Source organism: Cricetulus griseus, chromosome 2, assembly GCF_003668045.3.
Source record: "Cricetulus griseus strain 17A/GY chromosome 2, alternate assembly CriGri-PICRH-1.0, whole genome shotgun sequence".
NCBI lineage: Eukaryota > Metazoa > Chordata > Mammalia > Rodentia > Cricetidae > Cricetulus > Cricetulus griseus.
Window position 1 is genome coordinate 316,985,575 of NC_048595.1, and position 23,156 is coordinate 317,008,730.

A 23,156-nucleotide genomic window follows, 5' to 3' on the forward strand; every position below is an offset into this window, starting at 1 on the left:
TTTGAAACTTGTTCATTTTTTTCTAGGAAGAATTAATAAAACTACGTAAGTCAGATCATTAAACATAGACGGTAATTTCTGTCCAGGAGGGCAGCATTACAAAGATGAAGAGACATCTTTCCCTTTGAAGACAAACCAGAAAATGGAGCCTCAGTGGAAATTTCCAGGACCATTTGACTAGAGCAGGTCCTCCGGGTCTCTTGAACATGAGGACAAGTTGAATCCTGACCAAGCCTTCCACAGAACCATGGGCGGAAAGGGAAGAAAGGTGCAAGAACCCCACAGATGGGTCAGGAGTCAAGCTGCTGACCTGGAGCATGTTTCCTAATCTCTCCACTCCATAGGTTCCCTCGTGTGAAACACGTTGCACAGTAAGGTCATCGTGGGAATTAAAGCTAACATACCGATATGAGTTAAGGGTGACATACAATAAAAGCTCTGCCATTTTCTTGCACGTCACTGAATGCAGAAGTGCTAGATTAAGGTTCAGAGTTGAACAAGGAGAAACTGCCAACAAATGATCAGTACTATGGTTAAGAATATCAAACTCCAGAACTCCTGTCCCTAGGATGGGACCTTCAGCCATTGCTGAATGCATGATTAAACCACATGAGCTGTGTTTCTGCATTTCCATTTTCACAGATGTTCGCTACCCATCCAACATAAGGTCATCATGTTTCACCAGAAGATACAGAGGAAGGAAGGGCTTTTATTTGGTTGGGTTTTTACTTCTTTGGGTTTTTTGGAGGGGTTGTTTTATTTTGTTTTTTTTATATGTTACAGAAGTAGAGCCTTGCTAGGGAGGAAACAGAAATTTATGACTCTAGAAAAATCAAAGTATAATTGACTCTAAAAATTTCTAACATAAATAGAAAAAAAAAGTAAATGTACCATTTCTGCAACTGATGTGATTCTAAATTCAACTGAGATGAGCAAAAACATGGTTTTCTTTCCCTTACCTTTTTTATAGGTTACTAACTCAATAGAAGGCATCTTTTAATAATCAAGTTTGAATTAAAAGAGACCAATGCTGAGAGCAGTAAACCAATTTGTGTGTGTGTGTGTGTGTGCATGAATGTTTGCTTGTGTGCATGCTTGTATATGTCTGTGTCCATGTTTGTGTTTGCATATATTTGTGTATGTGCATGTTTGTGCATACATGTGTTTGTAGTGTGCATGTTTGTGCTCAAATGTGTTTGCATGTGTGTGTGCATGCATGCTTGTGTTGCATGTGTGTACACATATGTATATGGTTGCTTCTAGGTGTGAGTGCAGGCATACACATACTGTGATGTACTCTTGGAGGTGAGAGGATTACCTTGGGTGTCAGCCCTCTCCTTCCCCCTTGTTTGAGACAGTCTCTTGTTCACATACACTAGGCTAGCTGGCCTTCAAGCTTCCAGAATTCTCCTACCTCTGTTCCTCATCTCATCACAGGAGCACTGGGATTACAGACGAACACTACCAAGTATGGCTTTACATGGGTTCTTGGAATCTGAACTCAGTTCCTCATATGTATGTGGCAAGCACTTTACCCAATAAGCCATCTTCCCAGACCCCAAAATCTTTAATGAAAAAGGAGGTAAGCACAGGCCAACTGCTTAACTGTATCCATCCCACCCCCTCCCTAAACAGGACAGACATGCTCATACCAAATGTCTTTGACAGTAAGTTATTTTCCCTAACAAAATACTTCCGTAACTAAGTGGCCTTATACTGTATCTAAGTAGTGGAAGAAAATACGAACACCATCTTTGTGACCTTCAATACAGAACCAGACAGCCGTAGAATACAGTCACTCATTAGCTCTGATCCTTACACAACAGGCCTCTTTCAAACTCTCTCTCCCTAATTTGAATTGGCTCTGCAGTTTTCTCGCACGTCACTGAATGCAGAAGTGTTATATTAACAAAGCAACTCAGGATCTGGCATGGAACCAACAGCCTCTGTTCTCTCACACCCATATGTACAGCGATAGTAAATCTATGCCTTAAAAAACTGACTGCAGAGTAAGTTATAGCTTTTCTTTGTATATGCATATGTCATTTAAACTTTGCACAGTTTCCATCTATATCCTGGCTTGATCAGAAAATTATCATTTTTAGCTAAGGAGCTGGTGGTTTCCTCTTTCATAGGTCAGGGGACAAAGAATACAAAACACTTATCTAAAATTACACTAAGCCGGCCATGGTGGTAGCACAGGCCTGTAATCCCAGAACCTGAGAGGTAGAGGCAAAAGGATCAAGAGTTTAAGTCCAGCCTCAGCTACATAATAAGTTCTCAACTGTGCTGTGCTATATGAGACCCTATCCCTGCCCCTCCCACAAAAGAAAAAACTAAAGTTACACTCAGTTTGCACCCCTAACTTCCCATTTAATTTTGAGAGACCAACTGCATTTTAAACAAATGCAACACATTAATAGGTATTTGTCATACTGACTTCTAGAGGAGAAATCTGTAACTGGCTGGCTGACACAGTAAATCCTGAGCTGCTCGCTTTATAGAGAGAATAGTTTCATCTTTTCTTCTTGAACTTTTTAAATGGCTGCTAATATGAGTGATGCAAAGGAGAGCTTTGCTTAAACAGAATGTATGCTTGTGTGATAGTGCACACCTACAACGCTCAGTAAGCTAGAGCAGGAAGATTCCAAATTCTAGGCCAGTCAAGGCTGCAGAACAAGAGCTGTCTGAGACAGACAGAATAATTATCACTAAACAGCCATTTGTTTGGCAATAGAAATATCCAAACCTTAGTGTGAACATAGAACACATTTTTCTTTTTTGAGACAGCCCTGGCTATCCTGAAACTCACTTTGTAGACCTGGCTGGCATCGAACTCACAGAGATTCACCTGCCTCTACCTCCTGAGTGCTGGGATTAAAGGAGTGGGCCCCCACACCCGGCCACGTTACACACCTTTAGTACCAGCACTCAGGAGAGATACCTAGACAGATATCTATGAGTCTGAGGCCAGCCTATTACTCCAATGGCATTCTGATGCAATACAATAAATATACTAAACAGGGCTAGATTATAGACTTTGCACATCATACATACAAATTGCTTGTATTCATTGCTCCTAGAATCACAGAAGGTAACAGATAAGGAAACTGAGACTAAGGTGTCACAGCTAGGGAGGTAGTCTTGTGGCTAGGTATCTGCCTGGTTCCTGCATGTGAAATAGAGAAGAATCCCAGGAAGAGAATTCTGGAACAAAGGGATCATGCCCAGGCAAGTGCAGCCCCTTCTCTCATCTCTGAATCATGCCTTAATAATACTAATACCTCCAGCTTGCCATTTTCAAGAATGCTAGCTGTTTCCATGTGTGCTTCTCAGCTTAAGCAAGTTCTAGTTTAGACAGTGACATCAGTTACAAAAGCAATATGCTCCAGAAAGGATCCTTCACTATAACATTGACATTAAGCAAACTGTTGACTTGGCTCTTTTTTACATATATTTTGTTATATCTAGATAGGAAAATGTTCAAATGTGAAAAATATATTATAGAAAGCTAGTTATTAAGGACAGCCTAAAGTTTTTACTGATATGCTATGGTGGTTTGAATGGCCCCCAAAGGGGATGGCACGATTAGGAGGTATGGTCTTGTTGGAGGAAGTGTGTCACTGTGGGGACAGGCTTTGGGTCTCTTGTGCTCAATCTTCCCTCAGTGTGACAGTCAGTTGATTTCCTGCTGCCTGAAAGATGTAACACTCTCAGCTCCAGCACCAGGTCTGCCTGCATGCCGCCATGCTGCCTGCCATGATGATGATGGACTGAACCTCTGAAACTGTAAGTGAGCCACCCCAATTACATGTTTTCTTTATAAGAGTTGCCGTGGTCATGGTGTCTCTTCACAGCAATTAAAACCCTAACTAACACATATGCATTGCAAAGCTACCTCTAATTGCAAAGATGTCACCTCCTCCTCTTAAAAATGTAGTCTTTAGTGTTAGATGGGCTACCTAAAACTCCCATTCCTCTAAATGTTAAGCAACAGAGAGCTCACAATCCGCAGCATGTAACCAGACATCACAAAAAGAGAATGCTCCTGAGAGTTGAAAAATCCTGTTTTTTTTTTTTTCATTAGAAGTTACCTGTTGTATGCTTGCCCTCACAATGTATAACTCACTGCAGATGTGGCCCAGTGGCAAAGCACTTGACGCACAAACCCATAAGTACAATCCTTAGACACACACACACACACACACACACACACACAAAATACTGTTAAAGAAGAGCAATTAAGTCTATATTGAGTAAAGAAGTAAAGGGCATTTGGGGACTGTGGCAATATGTCTTACTACTCAAGTGTAAGGACCTGAGTGAGATCACCCAGAAATATATACATACATACATACATACATACATACATACATGCATACATATATACATACATACATAAAGCCAAGTACAGCGACATGTGCCCACAGTCCCAGCTCTGGAGAGGCATAGACAAGAGGATCCCTGTATCTTGTTGGCCAGGCAGACTAGCCAAATCAGTGAGCAGAGATTCAAAACAGAATAAAGTAGAGAGTAACTGAAGAAAACACCCAACATCAAACTCTGGTCTCCACAGTCATGCACACATGCATGCATGCATGCATACACCCCTATACACAGGCACACACATGTACACACAAAAAAAGAAAGAACAAAGAAATGCAGGAAATATAAACCAAAAATTATATACTGGCAGGGAAGAAAAGTATTTGGTAAATCACCACCTTTAAATCAAACACTTATAAAGTCAATAGAATTTACAAACTATCTTTATTATCATGAAATTTACTTAATTTTACAGATATATATGTACTTTTTTTCCTGGTCAGCAAACATATGATATTCCCACCAACTGCACACGTTGCTGAATTAATGACAAAACGCATCTTTGCATGTGTCCATGTAATTTCTTAACTTAGAGAAAGATGGTTTCTTGATTCTTTCCAAGTCTGTGTCTAAAGCATGTGAAAAGAGGGAGCTGGTGCCTCCTCCCTGATGACTAAGCTATCAAAGAATCTGAAGGTGCTATGCAGGCTGCCAGGAGAGAAAAATAACTAACAGTCTTACATATGTAAAGCTTACAAACCATAGCAATGACCATTACAGCAAGACATTTCCAAGGGTGCAATAGTGGCACTTATATCTTAGGGGTAACCAACAATTACCTAATTTAACTTCCACTTATCAGTAGGGAACTCACACTTGGGACTGTAAACCTAGCCAACAACCTGTGGTTGATAAGGCCATGGAACCTAGAAAAGGACCCTTTATGGCCACTTTCCTAAACCAGTGTAGTTCTAAATATCTAAAAACATAAATACACAGGTATGCATAGCTCTCACTGTTCATTACACAAGCTTCTTTTTGAATCAACAGAGACCATTACAGGAATCCACAACTTGTTAAAATACAGAGAACAACTGACCATGAGATGCTCAGCTCCAACTGATACATCTACAACACAATCCCTATCCTGAGGTTCAAGCAGCATAGCAGAAGAAGAGGTGGAAAGACTGTAAGATCAGAATGTCTGCAGAGAGATGGTGACTTCTATATATGACAGGGAGCTGAACCCATGAAATCTGAAAAATATGGTGATCTAAATAAGACCTGCATGGTGAAAACACCAGCTGATATTCCAATGTGGATGGAGGAATTCTAGCAAGGCTCCACCCCTAGATGGAGAGCTACAGGCAATTAATGGCTGCACATTCTGAGAGAGAGAGAGAGAGAGAGAGAGAGAGAGAGAGAGAGAGTTAGTCTTCTCCAGGGTCTAGTTCCCTAATAGGCTATCCAGTCCCAAGTGGTCAGCCTAAACATAATAGGTTGTATTTGTTTTGTTGTTGTTGTTGTTGTTGTTGTTTTGGTTTTGGTTTTGGTTTTTCGAAACAGGGTTTCTCTGTGTAGCTATGGAGTCTATCCTGGCACTCGCTCTGGAAGCCAGGCTGGCCTCAAACTCACAAAGATCTGCCTGCCTCTGCCTCCCAAGTGCTGGGATTAAAGGCGTGAGCCACCAATGCCTGGCAATAGGTTGTATTTGTATACATGTGTATGTACACATGTGTGTGTGCATGTGTGACTGTGTATGTGTGTGTTGCATGCAGCAATATAAATTAAAGAAGAGATCATGAGTTTGAGAGTGAGTGAGGGGGTGACTTGGAGAAATTGGGGGCGGTAGAAATGACATGAATATAGTATTGATATATGAAACTCTCAAAAAAATCAACAAAATAAATGTAAAAGTAGAAAAGGGTAGCTTCTGATTTGTTTCAATTCAAAGTATGTCAGGCCCTTTGTAAAAGTAATTATTGCTTAGTTACATATGGATACACACACACAATAATAGAAAAACAAAAGCCCTCCCTAATCTCTCCACAGATGACTGTGGGAACAATGTATCATGTAAATGCAACCTTAGCTATAATCTGTCTAAAGCCATGTTTGCAAATCCCTTTGGAAAATCCTACGTGCTGGGTCCATAAAGATCCACTCTCCAGACAAAGGCATCCTGACTGGACATGTTCAAAATAGCTCTCAAAGACAAACAAACAAAAGTCACTGTGCACCAGCCACACCAAAGAAGGGAGAAGAGGAACCGTGAAAGGCTATCAGACTGGGGAAACCGACCACATATTTGGAATTCTACAGAAAAAGTTAGCAACAAGAAGAAAACAGGCACCTGGCAGGAAAAAATGCAAAGGAAATTATTGAGACGTGATACACTTCCTGTCAAAACAACACACGAGGTGGTGATTCATTCCAATAGCATCTTCTAGAATTTGTGCAACTTTAAATGTGCCATAAATTCAACCATGTTTACTGTGTTGTAGAAGGATTTTGTGTTTTTGCTTTAAATACTAATCTAATCATGTCACACTGTGCCCAAAAATGCATGGAAAGCAGAATGTACTCCCTGTATCCATAGCCATGCCCCCTACTGCCACCAAGACAAGATAGCACAGTGCCAATGACCTTCCCTTGTTTACTTCTGACTTGAGCTGTGGCCTTTGGTGCTGTTCAATCTAATGGAGTGCTTAGCTCTAGACTGGAGAGCTGCCCCTTGGCAACAAAAATATAATAATCAGCTCACTGTTGACACACCAAGAGAGTCACCAGGATCTTTATCAGATGCTTCCAGAACTTGTCAAAATGATAGCATTCTTAAGTATTTGAGGTCAGAAAAATACAAAACTAGATGTTTCCATATATTCTCACCCATCCCCCCACCCTACCCGCTCCTGCTGAACCATCTCATCAGCCTTCCCAATAAATTCAAGATGTAAAACCATTATAAATAAGCAGATTGTCAAAATAAGCTTAAATTAGTTGGGTCTCTGTTTTGACTTTCATTTGTGTGTTTATGTGTGTGATGCTAGTGCATGGACCCAGGCAGGGTCTTGCGTGTTCAAAGCGACCACTCTACCACTGGGCTACAACAATCCCTAAATTGCTATACATAATTCTGTTTGATAATACCCAAACTTTTCACCCCCTCAAATAGTTACTATAACCATTTATTTCCAACCCCAGCTTTGAAAGTTTTAAAGTATGGGCAATGAGGAACCATGTGTGAATGTCTTAAGGAAAAACAAGACAAACAATGGTTTGTGTTGGAATACTAAAATCTGAGATTCCTCCAGCTTCATTTATGAGCTAAAATGAAGTGCTGTGATTTTCACTACATTTCTTCACTACTGTCATTCTTTATGTTTATTTTAAAGTTTTATTTTATTTATATGTATGTGTGTGTGCTGGTGCCTGCAGAGGCCGGAAATGGGTGTGAGATCCCTTGGATAGAGTTAAAGGTAGGTAGTTGTGAGGGACCTGATATGGGTGCTGGGAACAGAACTCCAGTTCTCTGCAAAAGCAGAAACAGCTCATAACCATTGAGACATCTGTCCAGCCCTACACTCTTTCTTATTTTCCTATTGTCACCAAAGCGACAGCCACATGTTTACAATACAGACTACATTTACAACACCATGATTGAGAGGAAAAAAGCAAGCAAGCAATATGTGGTAACTTATACTATCAGGCATGGCTTCCAGAAAAAAAAAAAAAAAAACTAAAGGTGACTTCACTCAGGCTGCTGAAAGCAGCCAGTACATACCATCTCTGCATCACTGTCTACCAAATGGCAGACAATGGCTAATTCAGCAGCACTAAGAACCTTTTATTGCTGGTCTCCCAGAACCCAGCATATGTCTCCCTCTATGTAATAATCAGCCAAATTCAGTGAAGGCTCAAAAGTCAGATAAGCCCCACCATACACTACACACACACACACACACACACACAAAAAAAAAAAAAACACACTTCCCTGGAGAAGAAAATCTTTAGAAAGAACTCTAGATATTTGAAAGTTTTGAAGTCCTACTCCAAGCCCAGCAATTCAAATCCCAAACAGAACAATGCCAGGTTCCTGCCCCAGTGTCTAAAGCAGCCATGATGCAGAATATCTTGAGCTTGAGATATCCTAGAAGGTAAACAGATGTCATGCTTTTAAACACGGCTCCTTATGAATATAATTTGGCATAGTTCATATTAATCATCAGGAACCACATGATAAACTGGGTTTTAGAAATTCATTATGCCAGGCATGGTGGCACACACCTTTAATCTCAGCACTCGGGAGACAGAGGCAAGAAGATCTCTATGAGTTCAAGGCCAGCCTGGTCTATATAGTGAGCAGCCAAGAATACACAGTAAGAACCTGAATAAAAAGAAAGGTCACATATTTTTAGAGGAAAATTGGGATGGAGGTGGTAAAGAGAAAGAAGAAAGAAGGAAGAGAGTGAACTGTTATGAATGTTCTTACTTTAGTTGAAAACTGCTATTTATCAAAAATGCCATACATTTCAGGGCATGTTTTCAACCAAGGGGAGCAGGGTACATTAAGTCCCACTGCTAAAATGAAATTAATATCTATCTCTGGTCATCTTCGAATTCAATTAAAATAATTCCTAGATTATTACTGGCTCATTCTGCCTGGCTGTTCAGGAAGGGCTCTGACGACAACAACAACGTCATGAGCTGCTGTGACAGGGTCACCCCCAAGTCCTTCTCCCCTGTGAAGATACAACACTAGACTACCATCTTCAAACCCACCTTCCTGAACATCTGCATGTAGCCAGCCAAGGGTCTTGGCACCTCGGGAATCAGGGCCCACGCTAGATGGTAACCCATGAGGCTTAAGGCACCATCCTCCCTCCACAAAACTTGAAAAATGGAGCCAGGCCTGGTGGCATGGACTTATGATCCCAGCTGCTCTAGAGCCTGAGACAAGAAGATTGCAAGTTCAAGGCCTGCTCGGCTGCAAAGTGAGCTTGAGGTCAGTCTAGGCAGCTAAGTGAGTCCCTGACTCAAGATAAAAACAAAGTAAAAGGGGGGACTAGAAATGTAGCCAGGGTGGAATGCGCCTAGCACAATGCCTTAAATTCAACTGCCATTGTCTATCCTTCAACTACTGGTGGTAGTTGGGAGGGGGCAGTAGGACCTGAGAGATAGAATGCACAGTGGGATGGGACGGCCCCAAACCCTTGGATTTCAATGACATCATAGGGGGCCCATCGAGAATTCAATCCAAATTTCAGTTCTAGTCCAGCCTGTGGTATGCTCAGCCTAGAAACCTTCCTCCTGTAGAAAATTCAGTTGCCAGCAGTCAAACCCAACTCACAATAACAGGACTGTTTTAAAATTCATTTAGTCCAGATAGCTTACCGACTTCCTATTTCTCCTGCTTCATATACACTTCTGTAGAATGATAGCTAATAAAAATAAAGACTCCTGCCAGGAATGCAGAAGGAAAAAGAAAACCTGGATCTTCAGGTCAAAGAGATTGTTCAGTGCATAAAAGCACTCACTGACAAGCCTGATGACCTGAGTTCAAAACCCAGGATCCACATAGTGGAAGGACAGACTAACTCCTGCAAGCTGTCGTCTTGGCCTCCACATGTACAACATGGTGCTCACCTGTACACACACACACACACACACACACACACACACACACACACACACATACATTCATGCATACATATAAACAAACACAAATATACATACATATCCCACCCTATTATTCTCTTATTGTTGTTAGTTTTTTGAGACAGGGTTTCTCTGTGTAGCCTTGGCTGTCTTGAAACTAGCTCTGTAGACCAGACTACCCTCAAACTCACAAAAATCCACCTGCCTCAGCCTCCTGAGTGCTGGGATTAAAGGGGTGCATCACCACCACCTAGCTCCAAAATAGCATTCTTTTTAAGTTTTAAAACTCTCCTCTAGGGGCTGAAGAGAGATCTCTTGTACAGGACCTGGTTCTATTCTCAGCACCTGCACTCCAGCTCACAGCAGCCTAACTCCAGCTCCAGCAAGTCCAATGCCCTCTTCTGGCCTCCTCAGGCACCAAGCACACACATGGTGCACATACATACATGCAGGCAAAACACTCATACACATCTAATAATTAACAAGAACAAAACCCTGCTCTAATAAAGCAATCTCCAAAGAGCACTTAGTATTCTACCAAGTCAAGGCCTCCTTAAGCTGGTCATGGGAAGCTGAGTTTTCTCTAGCTCAGCCCATGTCTGTTAATCTAGAAATTTCTGAAGATCAGGCATATTCAGGGTAGTATAGCCATGATAATCCAGTGTTTCGGAATGTTCAATGCTATTGTAAAGCAACCACCGGTCCAGAATCGTCAAACCATTATAAGATTTTAACACATTTAGATAAGAAGGCTAAAAAGGAAAGGATGTGAAGGCTTTCTTTGTCTCATAATGAACAAATTCTTGTCCAAATTCTAATCTTTGAAATAAACATCAAAAAATGCCTTCACACTGTTGCCTTTCCAATGAGCAAACTTGGAATTTACTGGTGGTCCCACAAGCTTTGAATTTATTGGTATGACAAGAAACACACTGCTGAGAGAAATACTTCTACTTTCAGTGGGTAGGAGCACTTGCTATAAGCAAGAAGACCTGAGTTCAAATCTTCCATATCCATATAGAGCACCAATAAACCCCAGTGCTGTGGAGGATGGAAACAGGGGGATCACTGGGGCTTGCTACTTGCCACCCCAGACTCAGCTTCAGTGAAAGGCTCTGTCTAGCAGAGAATGGACAGGGCACCTAGCATCTTCCTCTGGCCTCTGCATGTGTGCAGGGATTGATACATATCCACACACACAAAAAAAAAAAACTAAATAAATAAAAATCTAATTTTGGGGCTAAAGCTCAGTGATAGAACACTTACTCTGTGTGCAGAAGGCCCTGGGTTCGATCCACAGCAAACACACACACATACACACACACATACACACACACACACACACACACACACACACACACACACACACACACAGAGGAAACCTGTTCAGCCCCTGGGGACTGTGATAACTGATACAAAAGAAACTTCCAAACCTCCATCCCTGAGAACTTTGGACCAGCTAAAATTTTGGCAGCTCTGAAAAGCAGCATTTGAGAGCTAAGTTGAGTTGCACATGAGAGTGACTTTCTGAAGTGCAAGGCACCAGTCTGCACTCTGCCACGGGCATAAATCTGAACCTTAGTTTTCACCAACTCACACCATCTGAATTCACCTCCACCAAACTTTACTCACAATTAAATCACACCTAAAACATTCTCCCAGGGTGCAAGCAGAAAGGTCAGGAGTTCAAGGTCATCTTTAGCTTCATCTACTGAGATCAAGGACAATTTGGGCTACTGGAGATCTTGTCTCAAAAGGAACTAATAAGGAATCACAATTCATAAAAAATGACCACAGACCATCCATTGCAAAGGAGATTGATGCTAAGGAAGCCTGAGAGGGTATTACACTCAGTGAGCTCACTAGAGCCAGGCCTCCTGACCCCAAGCTTACTGTTCACACCAATAAAGAGTTGGGACAGTGACAATGGCCTTCAATTGCTGCACTCAGGAGGCAGAGGCAGATGGATCTCTGTGAGTTCAAGGCCAGTCTGGTCTACACAGAGGACTCCAGGACAGCCAGAGATAAATAAAGAGACCTTGTTTAAAACAAACAAATAAAAACAAAAACAAAGGATGACTTTATTTTTCCTGCTCCTAACCCACTTTCAAGAACAAAAATGAGGGAGCCATGTTCCCAAGAGTTGGGTCGAGCAGATGGAAGCCCAAATAACGCTGAATTTTTCCAACAAAATTTCATCTTAACTTAGTTTATAAGCGAGGGTGTCAAAGGCAGAGAGCTTCATGCAGATGACAGAGTATAGAAGAATGCCAAAGATGGGAGAAGAATTCTGTCCACTTGGAGTTCAGAAAGAGGTGGTCAGAAAGGAGAGAAAGGGGTGGGACTATAACTCACTGCCATGCAGAACACTTGCCTAGCATATGTGAGACCCTAGGAGTTGGAAAACTTGTAACTATAATCTATGGGAACCGTGGAGAATAGCAGAAGAGTCAGACCAAGAGGTAAGCATTGTCATTACCATCTCCAAAGGCAGAACCTATAGATCCTAGGCAGAAGGCATTCCAAGTTGCTCCTCAATAAGGTTCTGGAGATCATGTAGGAGGATGCTATGCAAGAGCTTCAAAGAGAAAGGCTTGAGGCCAATGGGGCTCTCAACAGTAAGTTACTTGAGAATGGGCCCATATTCCTAGATGGAGGCAAAATAGATACAGTGTACATCCTTGTGACAAGAAGGAAGATTAACAGTGAGGTGCTGACACAAACGGTGGTCATTAGATCCCTCTACCTGATGCTTGCTTACTATCTATCTGAAGAAGTCTGTGGAGACACCCATTTCACTCCACCTAGACCTTAGCCTAAATAGCAGGGGTTTGTATCCTACAGAATGCAGTGGAGGGTGTAATAAATGTATCAATGCGTTAACCAATTTGCAATGGGTGGAACAGCCATAGGCAAGGAAATAAATCTAAGAGAGATAAATATTGCTCAGAGGACTAAAAAAGGAATCTGCAAGTCTATGAACGAGATCTACCTGGAATGGTCCCAGTGAATAGTATACCCGGGTTTGGAATCCTGCAGGAGGGGCTCAGAATAAATCGCCCACTGTTTCACCAATCAGAGGGAACCCTGGACATTCTGAGACCCTAGTATTTGGATAAACAGCAAACCATGCAGTTGGTGGAGCAAGAAAAGGGGGAACAGTAGACAAAGAACCAGGTGGCAATGCACAGGCAATAAGTCAGAGGGCTTACGGCGAAGGCAGACAACTGTAACCAAGGCTCATTTTCCTGGACCACAAAGCCCAGCAAAAATGTCTTAGAAGTCCTCAATGAGACTTCTTTTGCCCCAGAATTTATCTGCAGCATGAAATCAAAGAAATAATCAGCTTGATTACCATTCCTTTTCAGTGCCACACTATTTCACAAGGAGACCAGGTAGCCAGCTGACCCACGCACGTGGGATCCAGACTTCCTTGTCAGCAATCTCTTGGGACTAAGTCCAGAAAGATAACCTAAGTCTTTCGGTGTGCTGACTGTAAAGGCTATGTCCACTGCTGCAGCCAAAGTGCTCACCTGGAGACCACACATGCCCAGTCTTGTGGATTGCAGCCAGAAAAGTTGAATAGACTGAGACTCTGGTTACCTGTAAACCTCAACACTGCACAGAATGTCCCAACTGAGAGGGCCATGAATCTCATCCTTTCTGGATGAAGAAAGACCAGAAATGACTCGTACTTGCCCAAGGTCACAACACAGATGAGCAGTTATGAAGAGGTCTATGTCTGCCTTAGACTCCCAGCCAAGGGCAGTTTGCCCTGGATCATACTGACATTTCACCACCTTTGCTGCTGGAAAGAAAGCCCACTAAAGCCAGGCATGCAGGCAGCTGCTGGGGAACAAAGCCAGGCCTCACATGCTGAGCTTTGTGTTGTATCTACCACTGAGCTCCACTCTAACCAGTACCACTCTTTATAAATGCTTCATTTCTATCTGTTGTCAACATAATTACCACCACTGTGTCACTCCATAACTTATCTCATCTTCAACCAATGATGCCAGTTACTGTTATCCTGGTTTCACTTTTTTTTTTTTTAACCGGGTACTGGTATTTAACCCAGGGTCTTATGCATGCTGGGCAAGGTATTCTATTGCCATGGATTATGTCCTGCCCTTGTCTTTTCCATTTTAACAAATGGAAAACCTGAGGTAGAGAGAGGTCACATAGCCAGAACAAAAGTAGGTCTTTCTAACTCACTGTAGCTTCACAGTCCACACTTTAAAACACCTCATTAGACTTTATGACATACAAATTCATTAAATTATAAAATGAGGAAAAGAGAGTAAGCATAAACACCAGGGGAACAATTACCAATGATGTACAATAAATTTAAAAGCTAACTGTTTTTAAAGTATATTCCATGGGCTGACTAGATGGCTAGGTGGGCTAAAGTGCTTATTCCCAAACCTCATGAGCTCAATTCAGTTCTAAGAACTCATCTGGTCGAAGGAAAGAATTGATCACTATAAGCTGCCCGCTGGCCTCCACATGTGTGCACACACAAAAATAATAATAACTATATTTTTTTAAATCTCTTGATCATGTATTTGAGTTTAAAATTTTTATTACATGTATTTGTTTGTGTGTGCTTCTATCCCTTGGCTCAGGTGTTGAGGTCAGAGGACAACTTTCACCCATATGGATTTGGTTCTCTCTTTTCACCCATATGGATTCTGAGGATCAAACTCAAGTTGTCTGGCTCAGCAGCAAGAGCCTTTGCCCTCTGAGCCAGCTTGCCAGCCCTCAATTACCTATCTGTTAAGGAAATGTCTGGATACGTGTTTGATGGGCGGTAGAAAGCATGCTAGCATTTCTAGAATACAGCTTTCCCATGCTCAGTGGTCACAAAAAGCTTGTCCCTTGCCAGAGATAGGATGTGACTCACCTGGTGGCTTGGAAGGGTCTTTTCTGGGTAAGCTTCAGTTACTACCTGCTTTGGTGCCTCTCCCACAACACACACACACACACACACACACACACACACACACACACACAAACACACATACACCCCTCTGCTCTTCAAGAAACATCATTTTTATGTTAACTCTACTAAAACCAAACCTCAAATTATTACTAAGTGGACTGAAACCAGAGACTGAACCTCTAAAGATTAATAAAATGTATTTTGATTAGCATATTCAAAACCAGCATCACTAGAATAAATAACAAACATTCAATTATCTATTTTTCACTTGTCCTCTTATTAAAGAAATGATGTCAAATCTCATTACCTTGCTTACTCAGGAGAAGAAATCCAGGAGCAATAACATCTCAAATAAGCAAATTACAACTGTATCTAAGATCAAATTTCGGGAGGAAAATGGGAGTGCATTAAGAAGATGTACTGCCACACAGACTCATTTCCCTAGCCAGATGTCTTGATGGTGGAGCAAGCAAAAAGCCATCCTGCAAATAGGATGAATCCTAAAACACAAGAGCCATAGGAGTGTGACTCTGTGCCTGAATTCAACCACCCAGGGAATGAAGGCAAAGAGCAGTAACAGGCACACGTCGATCCCTCAAATTTGCTGAGAGAATGAAAACTGAAGAAAGTTTTCACAGAACATGAGGGAACTGGTAGAAATTTTCAGAACATCCAAGCAACAATGTTTTGAGTTTTGACAACATCTTTCAATGCCATTATAACAACAGTGGAACCAGCTACCAAGGACTGGATGAAATGACAGACTATAATCTGCTCCAGGAAAAAACAACAAACAAACAAAAAACACCTCTCCTATGCATGCCTGATCTGCACGTGGTAAGCAAGAAAAACATCTCTAAGCTCAGCTTTGCCTAAGCAAGAGGTTCAGACCCAAACCTACGGGTGGTATAATGTTTCCAGTACAACTCTAACATGGCAAAATTCCCTGAGTTTCTGCACTTCAAATAGACCACTGTTTTTGTTTTAGCACCCTCTGTAGAAGTTGTCCAGAATGACCCAACTCTTCATAACAGATCTCACCTAAGGTCACAGGGGAACAACCTCTGAGCTACTCTGTCCCACTGAAAGTAAGACAAGTAGCATTTCAATGAAACCAAATCTACACACCCCAGAGCTGTCCTATCTCCCAGGACATTAAAGCAAAATAAAATTACAGCCAGTTCAGATTTTGAGAATAATTTGGGCTATTTAGCACCCTCCTAACCATTTACTGTCAGAAAAGGGGTTTCCAACATTTACAATACAAATTTTTCTTCTTGGGAATCAAGACTTGATCTCAAACTCAGAGAGAACTCAGTTGGAGCCTAAGGACCAATTTTATACAAAAACACTTAATCTTAAAGTAATAGTATATCCCGCCACTTAATACCCACTTAGGTTTTGTTTTTGTTTTGTTTTTTTCTCACATGGCATACTAAAGGAAAGGAAGCCACAAGTATCAAAGCACATCTGAAATGCCTTTCCAGGAGAAGTCTTAGCCACAAGAATAGTTTCTTCTGAGAACACAATAAGAAAATACTTCAGAATTTTCCAAAGTACCCCCATGGTTAAAAAAAAAAAAAATGCAGTGAAACCCTAGCAGGGTAATGAGATTTCACAGACCCTCCATTACGCACTGATTTCCTCTGTACCTTTAAACATTTCTTAACTGCTTAGAGGGCAGACAGTACTTCAGAGGGAAGTCCCGTAACACACCTGTTAGAGAACCTGTTCACCGCTGGCCTGGCTGTACAGCCTTGATAAGAGAGAAAACAGTCACGTGCATGGCAAACACTGATTGTCTGCTCTCCAGTCTCATGTCGAATTAGACACAACATTCCCAGAAGTCCCATACCCAAGAACTAGTTGTGCCTCAGTGTCCCTAACCACTAAGTATCAGGTGTGGTACTATACAAGTTCTATAGTCAAAATAATTACACATAATCACCTATAAAGTCCACATCGGAATATTACTTTGAGATGCTGTCAGAGTACAACTTCCAAAGGCTTATGCAATATTCTCTTCCTTCAAACAGTCCAATAGACTTAGCTCAACTATTCATCGAGATAAGACAAACACCTATTTGGTTTAACAGCATTGACATAAAAGTTCAAGAGAGAGGTACTGAAACCTTCCCAGGCAAGGTTATCAGAGCTTGGATTATCGTGTCCAAAGTAGATCCCATAGAACCTAACTAGGGTAAGCCTTTGATTTCGTTTACTGAGACAGCTTCAGGGCTGAGGAACAGAAGAGGACAAAACACAGAAAAGCAGTGGATCCATTCTTTATAACTATTTCTTGACTACTTGGTACAGAACCAGTGGTCAATCTCCACAATTTGGCGTGTGTAGAGACTGGAACTCCAGCAGGGGTCGGGAGCCAGAAGCTGGCAAACACAGATGTTGCCCTTCCACCAGGCCCACCCAGATGTAACCAATAGACAGGGCGCTGTGGACTCCTAAAGAAGTCTCCCTTAGAAACCTGACTGGTGTCTGGGAAACCAGAGCGGGTTTCCTGGGTGGTCTGAACACCCAGTGTCCACAGGGCTCACAACAAGGGAGAATGCCTTCTCCGCCCGTGACCCCTACCACCCACACTCCAGTATTCCAGCGAAACCCTTAAAACAAGTGCATGGATTCCCACGGAATCTAAAGGCCCCTCCCAAACAAGATAATCATAGATGCTTTTGTAAACTCAGCAAACGTTTTCACAAGAAATAAATGTCCTGAGCTTGAGACTGACCAGCAGTCTGGGGTCCCCCAAGCGCCTGAACCTCGGCCAGAAGCACAGATGGGAAGAGGGGGACCCTGGCTCTCATGCGCTCCCTTCTCCACCTCCCGCATGCCACTGACTTCCACCGCTCGCGAAGAGCTGAGGTTGAACTCCCTCACCCTCCGCACCGGTGCCTGAGACGGTGAGGGGTAGCTGCTGCCTCCTCCCCGGTGAGCTCGCAACTGCCGCCTCAGACCCCGCACCGCCATGCATGCACTTGTTGCCATCCCCCAGAGACCAGGAGGCGGCGCCCATCCCTCCGGCTGCCCAGCCGGCAGGGTGCAACCTCTCGCCGCCTCTGCAGACCCCTGCGTCCTCGGAGACCCTGGAGAAACTTTGTCCCCTGCGAACTCAGTGGGCAAACTTCACGCGGGGCTGCGGAGGACACCAGAGGGATGGCTCCCGCGGTCAGCCTTTACCTGGAGCTGTGGCCCGGGAGCGCCCGGAGCCCTGGCCAGGCGCTGTCCCCGCGGCCTGCCGAGGGCGACACGCCGGCCAGCGTCGCCCTGAGCGGGGAAGCCGGTCCCCAGCTGCCCACGCCCCTCCGCTCGGCTGGTCGCACCGAGGGGCGGAGCCGCCGCTCCCCGCTCGCCCGCCGCGCCCACAGCTGGGGCCGCCCCCGCGCCCCCCGGTTCCCGCCTGCCCACCTCCGGCCTGCCGGGCTCGCCGCCGCCGCCTCATCACATGGCCGCGCCCGCCACCGGCTCCAGGAGGAAACCTGAAGCTGCTGCGGCTCCGCCGCCCCCTCCCTCCACGGGGCGGCGACCGGTCGCCTCGGCTTTCCTCCCGCGGCGGACACAGAGTGGGACCTGCCGGGCCAGGGCAGGGTTGCACCCTAGCGGCGGCGCCCGCTCGCCCCGGGGGCCTCCACGCCCTAGTGGCGCCGGAGGAAGGAGCTGGCCTGTCAGCTCCTAAGGGGAGCAGTGCCAGGCCCTAGGGAGGCTCAGGTTGTCCCCAGCCCAAAGCCACCACACCCGGGACATAATAGCACCGGGGTCTGTTACAATAGGAAGTACTATTTTAAAAGAAACTACCCTCTTAATTCATGGGGATGATGAATGTTACTCTGGTCCACAGCCTCGATTGCCTAGGCTTTTATGCACACAGGTGCCTAAATGACATTATAAATAAATAAATAAAATTCAGGGTTTTGTTTTTTTTTTTTTTTTTGAGAAAGGCATAGCCACTTACACAATGCTCAGCAATGTGAAGGGACCCCCTGATCTTGCTGCACCTAATTACTGAGCACTGACTCAACCCCAAGGTAAAAATTCCCTCCATTGTACAGCTCACCATAAAATAGGTTTAAGACGGTCATTACAGCTTTAAAGATAAAATTATGCATCTGCTTTTCTGAAATTACCTTGAATATTGGCTTTGTTTTTCTCAAGAAGATGTCTACATCAACATGAGAGGTGTGGTGGCCCCAAGAACTTGGGCCACCAATTCTCCAAGTCAGAAGCAGGACCCCTCTCTAATCATCGCCACCAAATGCCCTGGACCACCCTCCTAATGTTCCTTGTTTCAACAGAGCCCAGGGAATGATGGGATACCAAGAAAAGATGCCCAGGTCCTGTCCCAGCGCAAACGCTGCTCTTCTTTCCCCATCAAGGACCTGACATTGGCCTTGCACTATTGAAACTCGCACTCACATCAACTGATCTCACACCGCAGAGCCATAGGCCCCAAAGAGAACCCTCTCCACTGAAGAACTTCAAGGTCCTGAAGATAAAAAATAAAAGCAATAATATTATTTTCAAACATCAATATTTTCAATTTGAAAATGTCAACTGGAGATTAGCTGAGTCAACACACCGGACAAAAACAGTTTTCAAGCTGGTTAGGAGAAAAGTGAGTAAAAGAAGCCTTCATTGTTGACCCCTTTGTTGCTGTTGTCCTCTTATTTCTTTTTTTTTTTTCTTTTTCGTTGATTCTGTCATATTGCCAGAAAAAAAGCAAGGAATTGTGGGAAGAGGAACAAGTATTGTAAGACGTTATGCCAACCATCTTCCACACTAAAAAGAAGCAGACAGGAAAACTGTCACTAAAACTCTCAGCAGGATTGTAGATGAGGACATGTAATCCCACTAGCTGCAGTTGCCTTGCCCTCCCTCAAGCACTGGGCTTGATCAATATTTAAATAAGTACTTGGCTTTCAACTGTTCTGGGTTCAAACTCTAAGCGCATGCTCTGGCAACTTGAAAAGAAGCAGGTGACTGCCTGAGGCAGGAAGATATCCCTGTGTAAATAACTCTTTGCATCTGATTGATTTCGCTCCTGCAGACACAGGTCACTCAGGACATGGATAGCACTGAGCTGGGCTGGAACTGCAGGTGTTTAGAATTCAGACAAAGCCTGCTATTCTCAGGCCACAGACAAGGAGTGCTCAGCCAGAAAGAAAGCAGGTGGGCAATTCTGCTGGCATTGCCCCAGCTTCCCAGGGAGTCCTCTGCAGTATCCCAGCTGGTCTGTCTTGTCTAACAGTCCAACCTCCATTCATCCTTAACCTTTATGCTACCCAGACCTCCTCCGTAAGTCCCTTCTCCATTGTCCTGCTTTCTTCCATCCTCTGACCTTTGACAAAGAGTCGTAGTCTTATCACACGGAAGAGCACTTGCCTATACTTGCTGTCATGGGCAGGACTATTAAAATTCTCTGATGACTAGCTTGTGTCAAGTTGACATAAACCTAGACAGCACAGAAGCCAATCCTAACTTTCTTTCTAATGCTGTGGCGAATACCATAACCAAAAGCAAGTAGGGGAGGAAACCATTTATTTGGTTTCCTGATCACAGTCCATAAAGTTAAGGCAGTACCCTGGGGGTGGGAACTGAAGTAGAGGTCACAGAGGGATGCTGCTTACTGGCTTGCTTTTTCATATAACCCAAGACACTTGCCCAGATATAGTAGGGCACAGTAGACTGGACCCTCCCAAATCAGTTATTAAAAATTGAAAACAATTCTCCCATATTCTCTACAGGCCAATTTGATGTAAGCATTTTCTCAGTTGAGGTTCCCTTTTCCCAGGTGGCTCTAGTGTGTGTCCAGTTGGGGGAAGAAAACAAACTAACAGCACAGAGCCCAACATACTCAAAACCAGGGGAAAGTCTCAAGTGGAACACTGTCCATGCACAAAATAATGTTTACCTTCAGCAAATCCCTAGGGGCCTGAAACTCTAACATTAATGATTTGTTCCGCCACTATTTTTTAAAATAATGTTTTCAAATGAACTTTTTAATGTAAGTATACCAAGTAATGGGTTTCATTGTATATGGAAGGGACTGTTTATATTCAACACAGTTCTCTCTTCTGGCTACGTATTATCACCCCAGGGCCCCACACTAGACCATAATCTCCAGGGGATAGGACCCAGGTTTGTAACTTCCCCAGGGGATTCCAAAGTCTAGACCAAGTTGCAATCAGATGAAAGGGACTGAGTTTGTCACCAGTGCAGGAGATGAACATCAACCTTTAATGACACAAGGGTAAGTGACATAGCCCTCCTTTCTGTTTCTCCTGTGTTGGACAATCTGCTCAGAACTTGAGGTGTGCTCTGCTTCAGGGAAGTGTGCACATGAATCATGTTGGGATTGTAGAAAGGCAAATCCTTGTTTAATATGAGCTGAAGGCTGCAATGCTGCATTTCTGATGAACTTCAGAAAGTGCCCACCTGCCTGGTCTCCAGACCAACCTCCAGGTGTGGTAGTTCATGCCTATAATCCAGCAGTTGGGAGGTTGAAGCAAGAGGATCACCATGAGTTCAAGGCAGCCTGAGCTATGTAGTAAGTTCCAGGCCAACCTAGACTATATTTAGAGAGAGCCTGTCTTTCAAAAAGTCATGATAGAGCAAGATGACAGTGGGCACACTTTTAATCCTAGCACTCAGGAGGCAGAGGCAAGTGGATCTCTGTGAGTTCAAGGCCATCCTGGTCTAGAAATGAGTTCCAGGACAACCAAGGCTACACATAGATACCCTTTCTCGGAAAAAAAAAAATCCATGCTAAACACCTGTAACCCCCACACTTGAAAGGCAGAAGCACCAGTCTAGGTTGGATTAGCCACCTGCCTTCTATACCCAGAATTGTTCTGGGATATATTTGAATAGAAGCTGTCCACAAAAGAAGAGTTCTCAATGGCTGTTATGAAAGGAAAAGCTTATTCCATTGTTCTATGTGGGATGTGTGTGCAGCTCATCGCAGGTGAGGGTCCTAGCCTTCAAGGTACATTGCTAGGCAAGGATATGTGTACATGCAGGAGAGAGTGTAGGCTTCCAAGTGCATTATAGAAGAGGGATGTGTGAACCAAAAGTTCAAGACCACCCAGTCTACACAGCACAATTCTGTCTCAAAATACAACAATGCAAAAACAAATAAGAACAGAAGTTCAAAATAGACATAAGGGACAAGCAGAGAAAAAGTCAATATTTGCTACCAAAGAAGTCACTACCTCAGAATATTTTTAGTCAAATAATAGTAACTGCTAACTACCCACAAAATGCATATGTTACAATCTTTGTATAAAAGAGATCATATTTTGCCAGTTTTAAATATAAAATCTTTCTGACAGGGAAAACTTCTATTAGGCAAAACCTGTTTTAAACAAAGTTACTTTTCAAGGCCTACAAAAATGTTTTAATTTTTCTTGAACTTGGAAGTAAAACATGAACTTTTAGGTCAAGAAAAAAAATGTCTTACCATATAATATTATCTTTATTTGCAGTAATAAAATATTTCTTATTTTAATTTTTCAGGAGGAGGAGGCCTACGAAGCTGAAGTGCACAGAGCCCACAGAAATCTCAATGCACACAAGTTCTCAAAGTCCATGTTCGTCCCAGGTAGTTAGAAAAGCCTGTAGACCTTCCTATCATGGCTGATATTTGCATACAGCTGCTTACATGAGTGGCAGGAAGATATTAGGGAAATTATAAATACACCTCTTGAGTAGAACCAACCCTATAAATATACAGGATTTGACAGTTCCCACACATGCAATTTGTGAAACACTGTCCATGCACAAAATATTGTTTATTCGTCTAATCCCTAGGGTCTTAAAACTCTAACATTAAAGATTTGTTCCACCTCTATTGCTACCTTTTTTAGCTTGTGACTGGTGGTCCTGTCTGGACCCAGTCTTTCCAGGTTCTTTTTGTCTCAGTTAAAGAATTAAAATACAGATGCACACAGATTACAGAGTGAGAAGGAAGCTTCATTCAGAGGCAAAGCAATATTACATCTCCAATATTCGGTCAAAGAGCAGAGGCCAACTGAGTGAAAGAGCATTCAGGGGCAGAGGCATTGTTTGGGGCTTCATTTTGTGGGCTCTAGGAGGAGGATGGGCTTGGATGACAGGGGGCTTGGGAGTGTGGTTCTCTGTTTTGGCTGACAGATTTGATTATGTAAGATTTTTTTTTTCCCTCTGAGTGTTCTTTCCCACAATGCATCCACACCATACTGGA

At 43.2% G+C, this 23,156-nt stretch overlaps 1 protein-coding gene and 1 long non-coding RNA gene across 5 annotated transcripts in view; one reads left to right on the forward strand and one right to left on the reverse strand.

The window, feature by feature from the left end:
• The window catches only part of Arhgef28 (Rho guanine nucleotide exchange factor 28), a 312,963-nt gene extending 294,398 nt beyond the window's left edge, over nucleotides 1–18,565 (reverse strand). For 2 of the 3 annotated variants that reach the window (XM_027401663.2, XM_027401659.2), the window contains exon 1: nucleotides 18,347–18,565. In XM_027401663.2, the coding sequence (XP_027257464.1) occupies nucleotides 18,347–18,380 (34 nt within the window). In that variant the 5' untranslated portion in view covers nucleotides 18,381–18,565. Of the gene's footprint in view, nucleotides 1–18,118; nucleotides 18,316–18,346 lie in introns of those variants that run through there. The other variant, XM_027401660.2, reaches the window with a different exon arrangement.
• A 304-nt stretch (nucleotides 18,566–18,869) lies between these two features.
• LOC118238387 lies at nucleotides 18,870–22,784 on the forward strand. Of its 2 annotated transcripts, XR_004768513.1 has the most exons (3): nucleotides 18,870–18,963; nucleotides 19,231–19,550; nucleotides 22,451–22,784. It is a non-coding gene; the product is annotated as an uncharacterized LOC118238387 (long non-coding RNA). The 2 variants fall into 2 exon arrangements; XR_004768512.1 differs by having other exon boundaries at nucleotides 18,870–19,550.
• The last annotated feature ends 372 nt before the right edge of the window (nucleotides 22,785–23,156 follow it).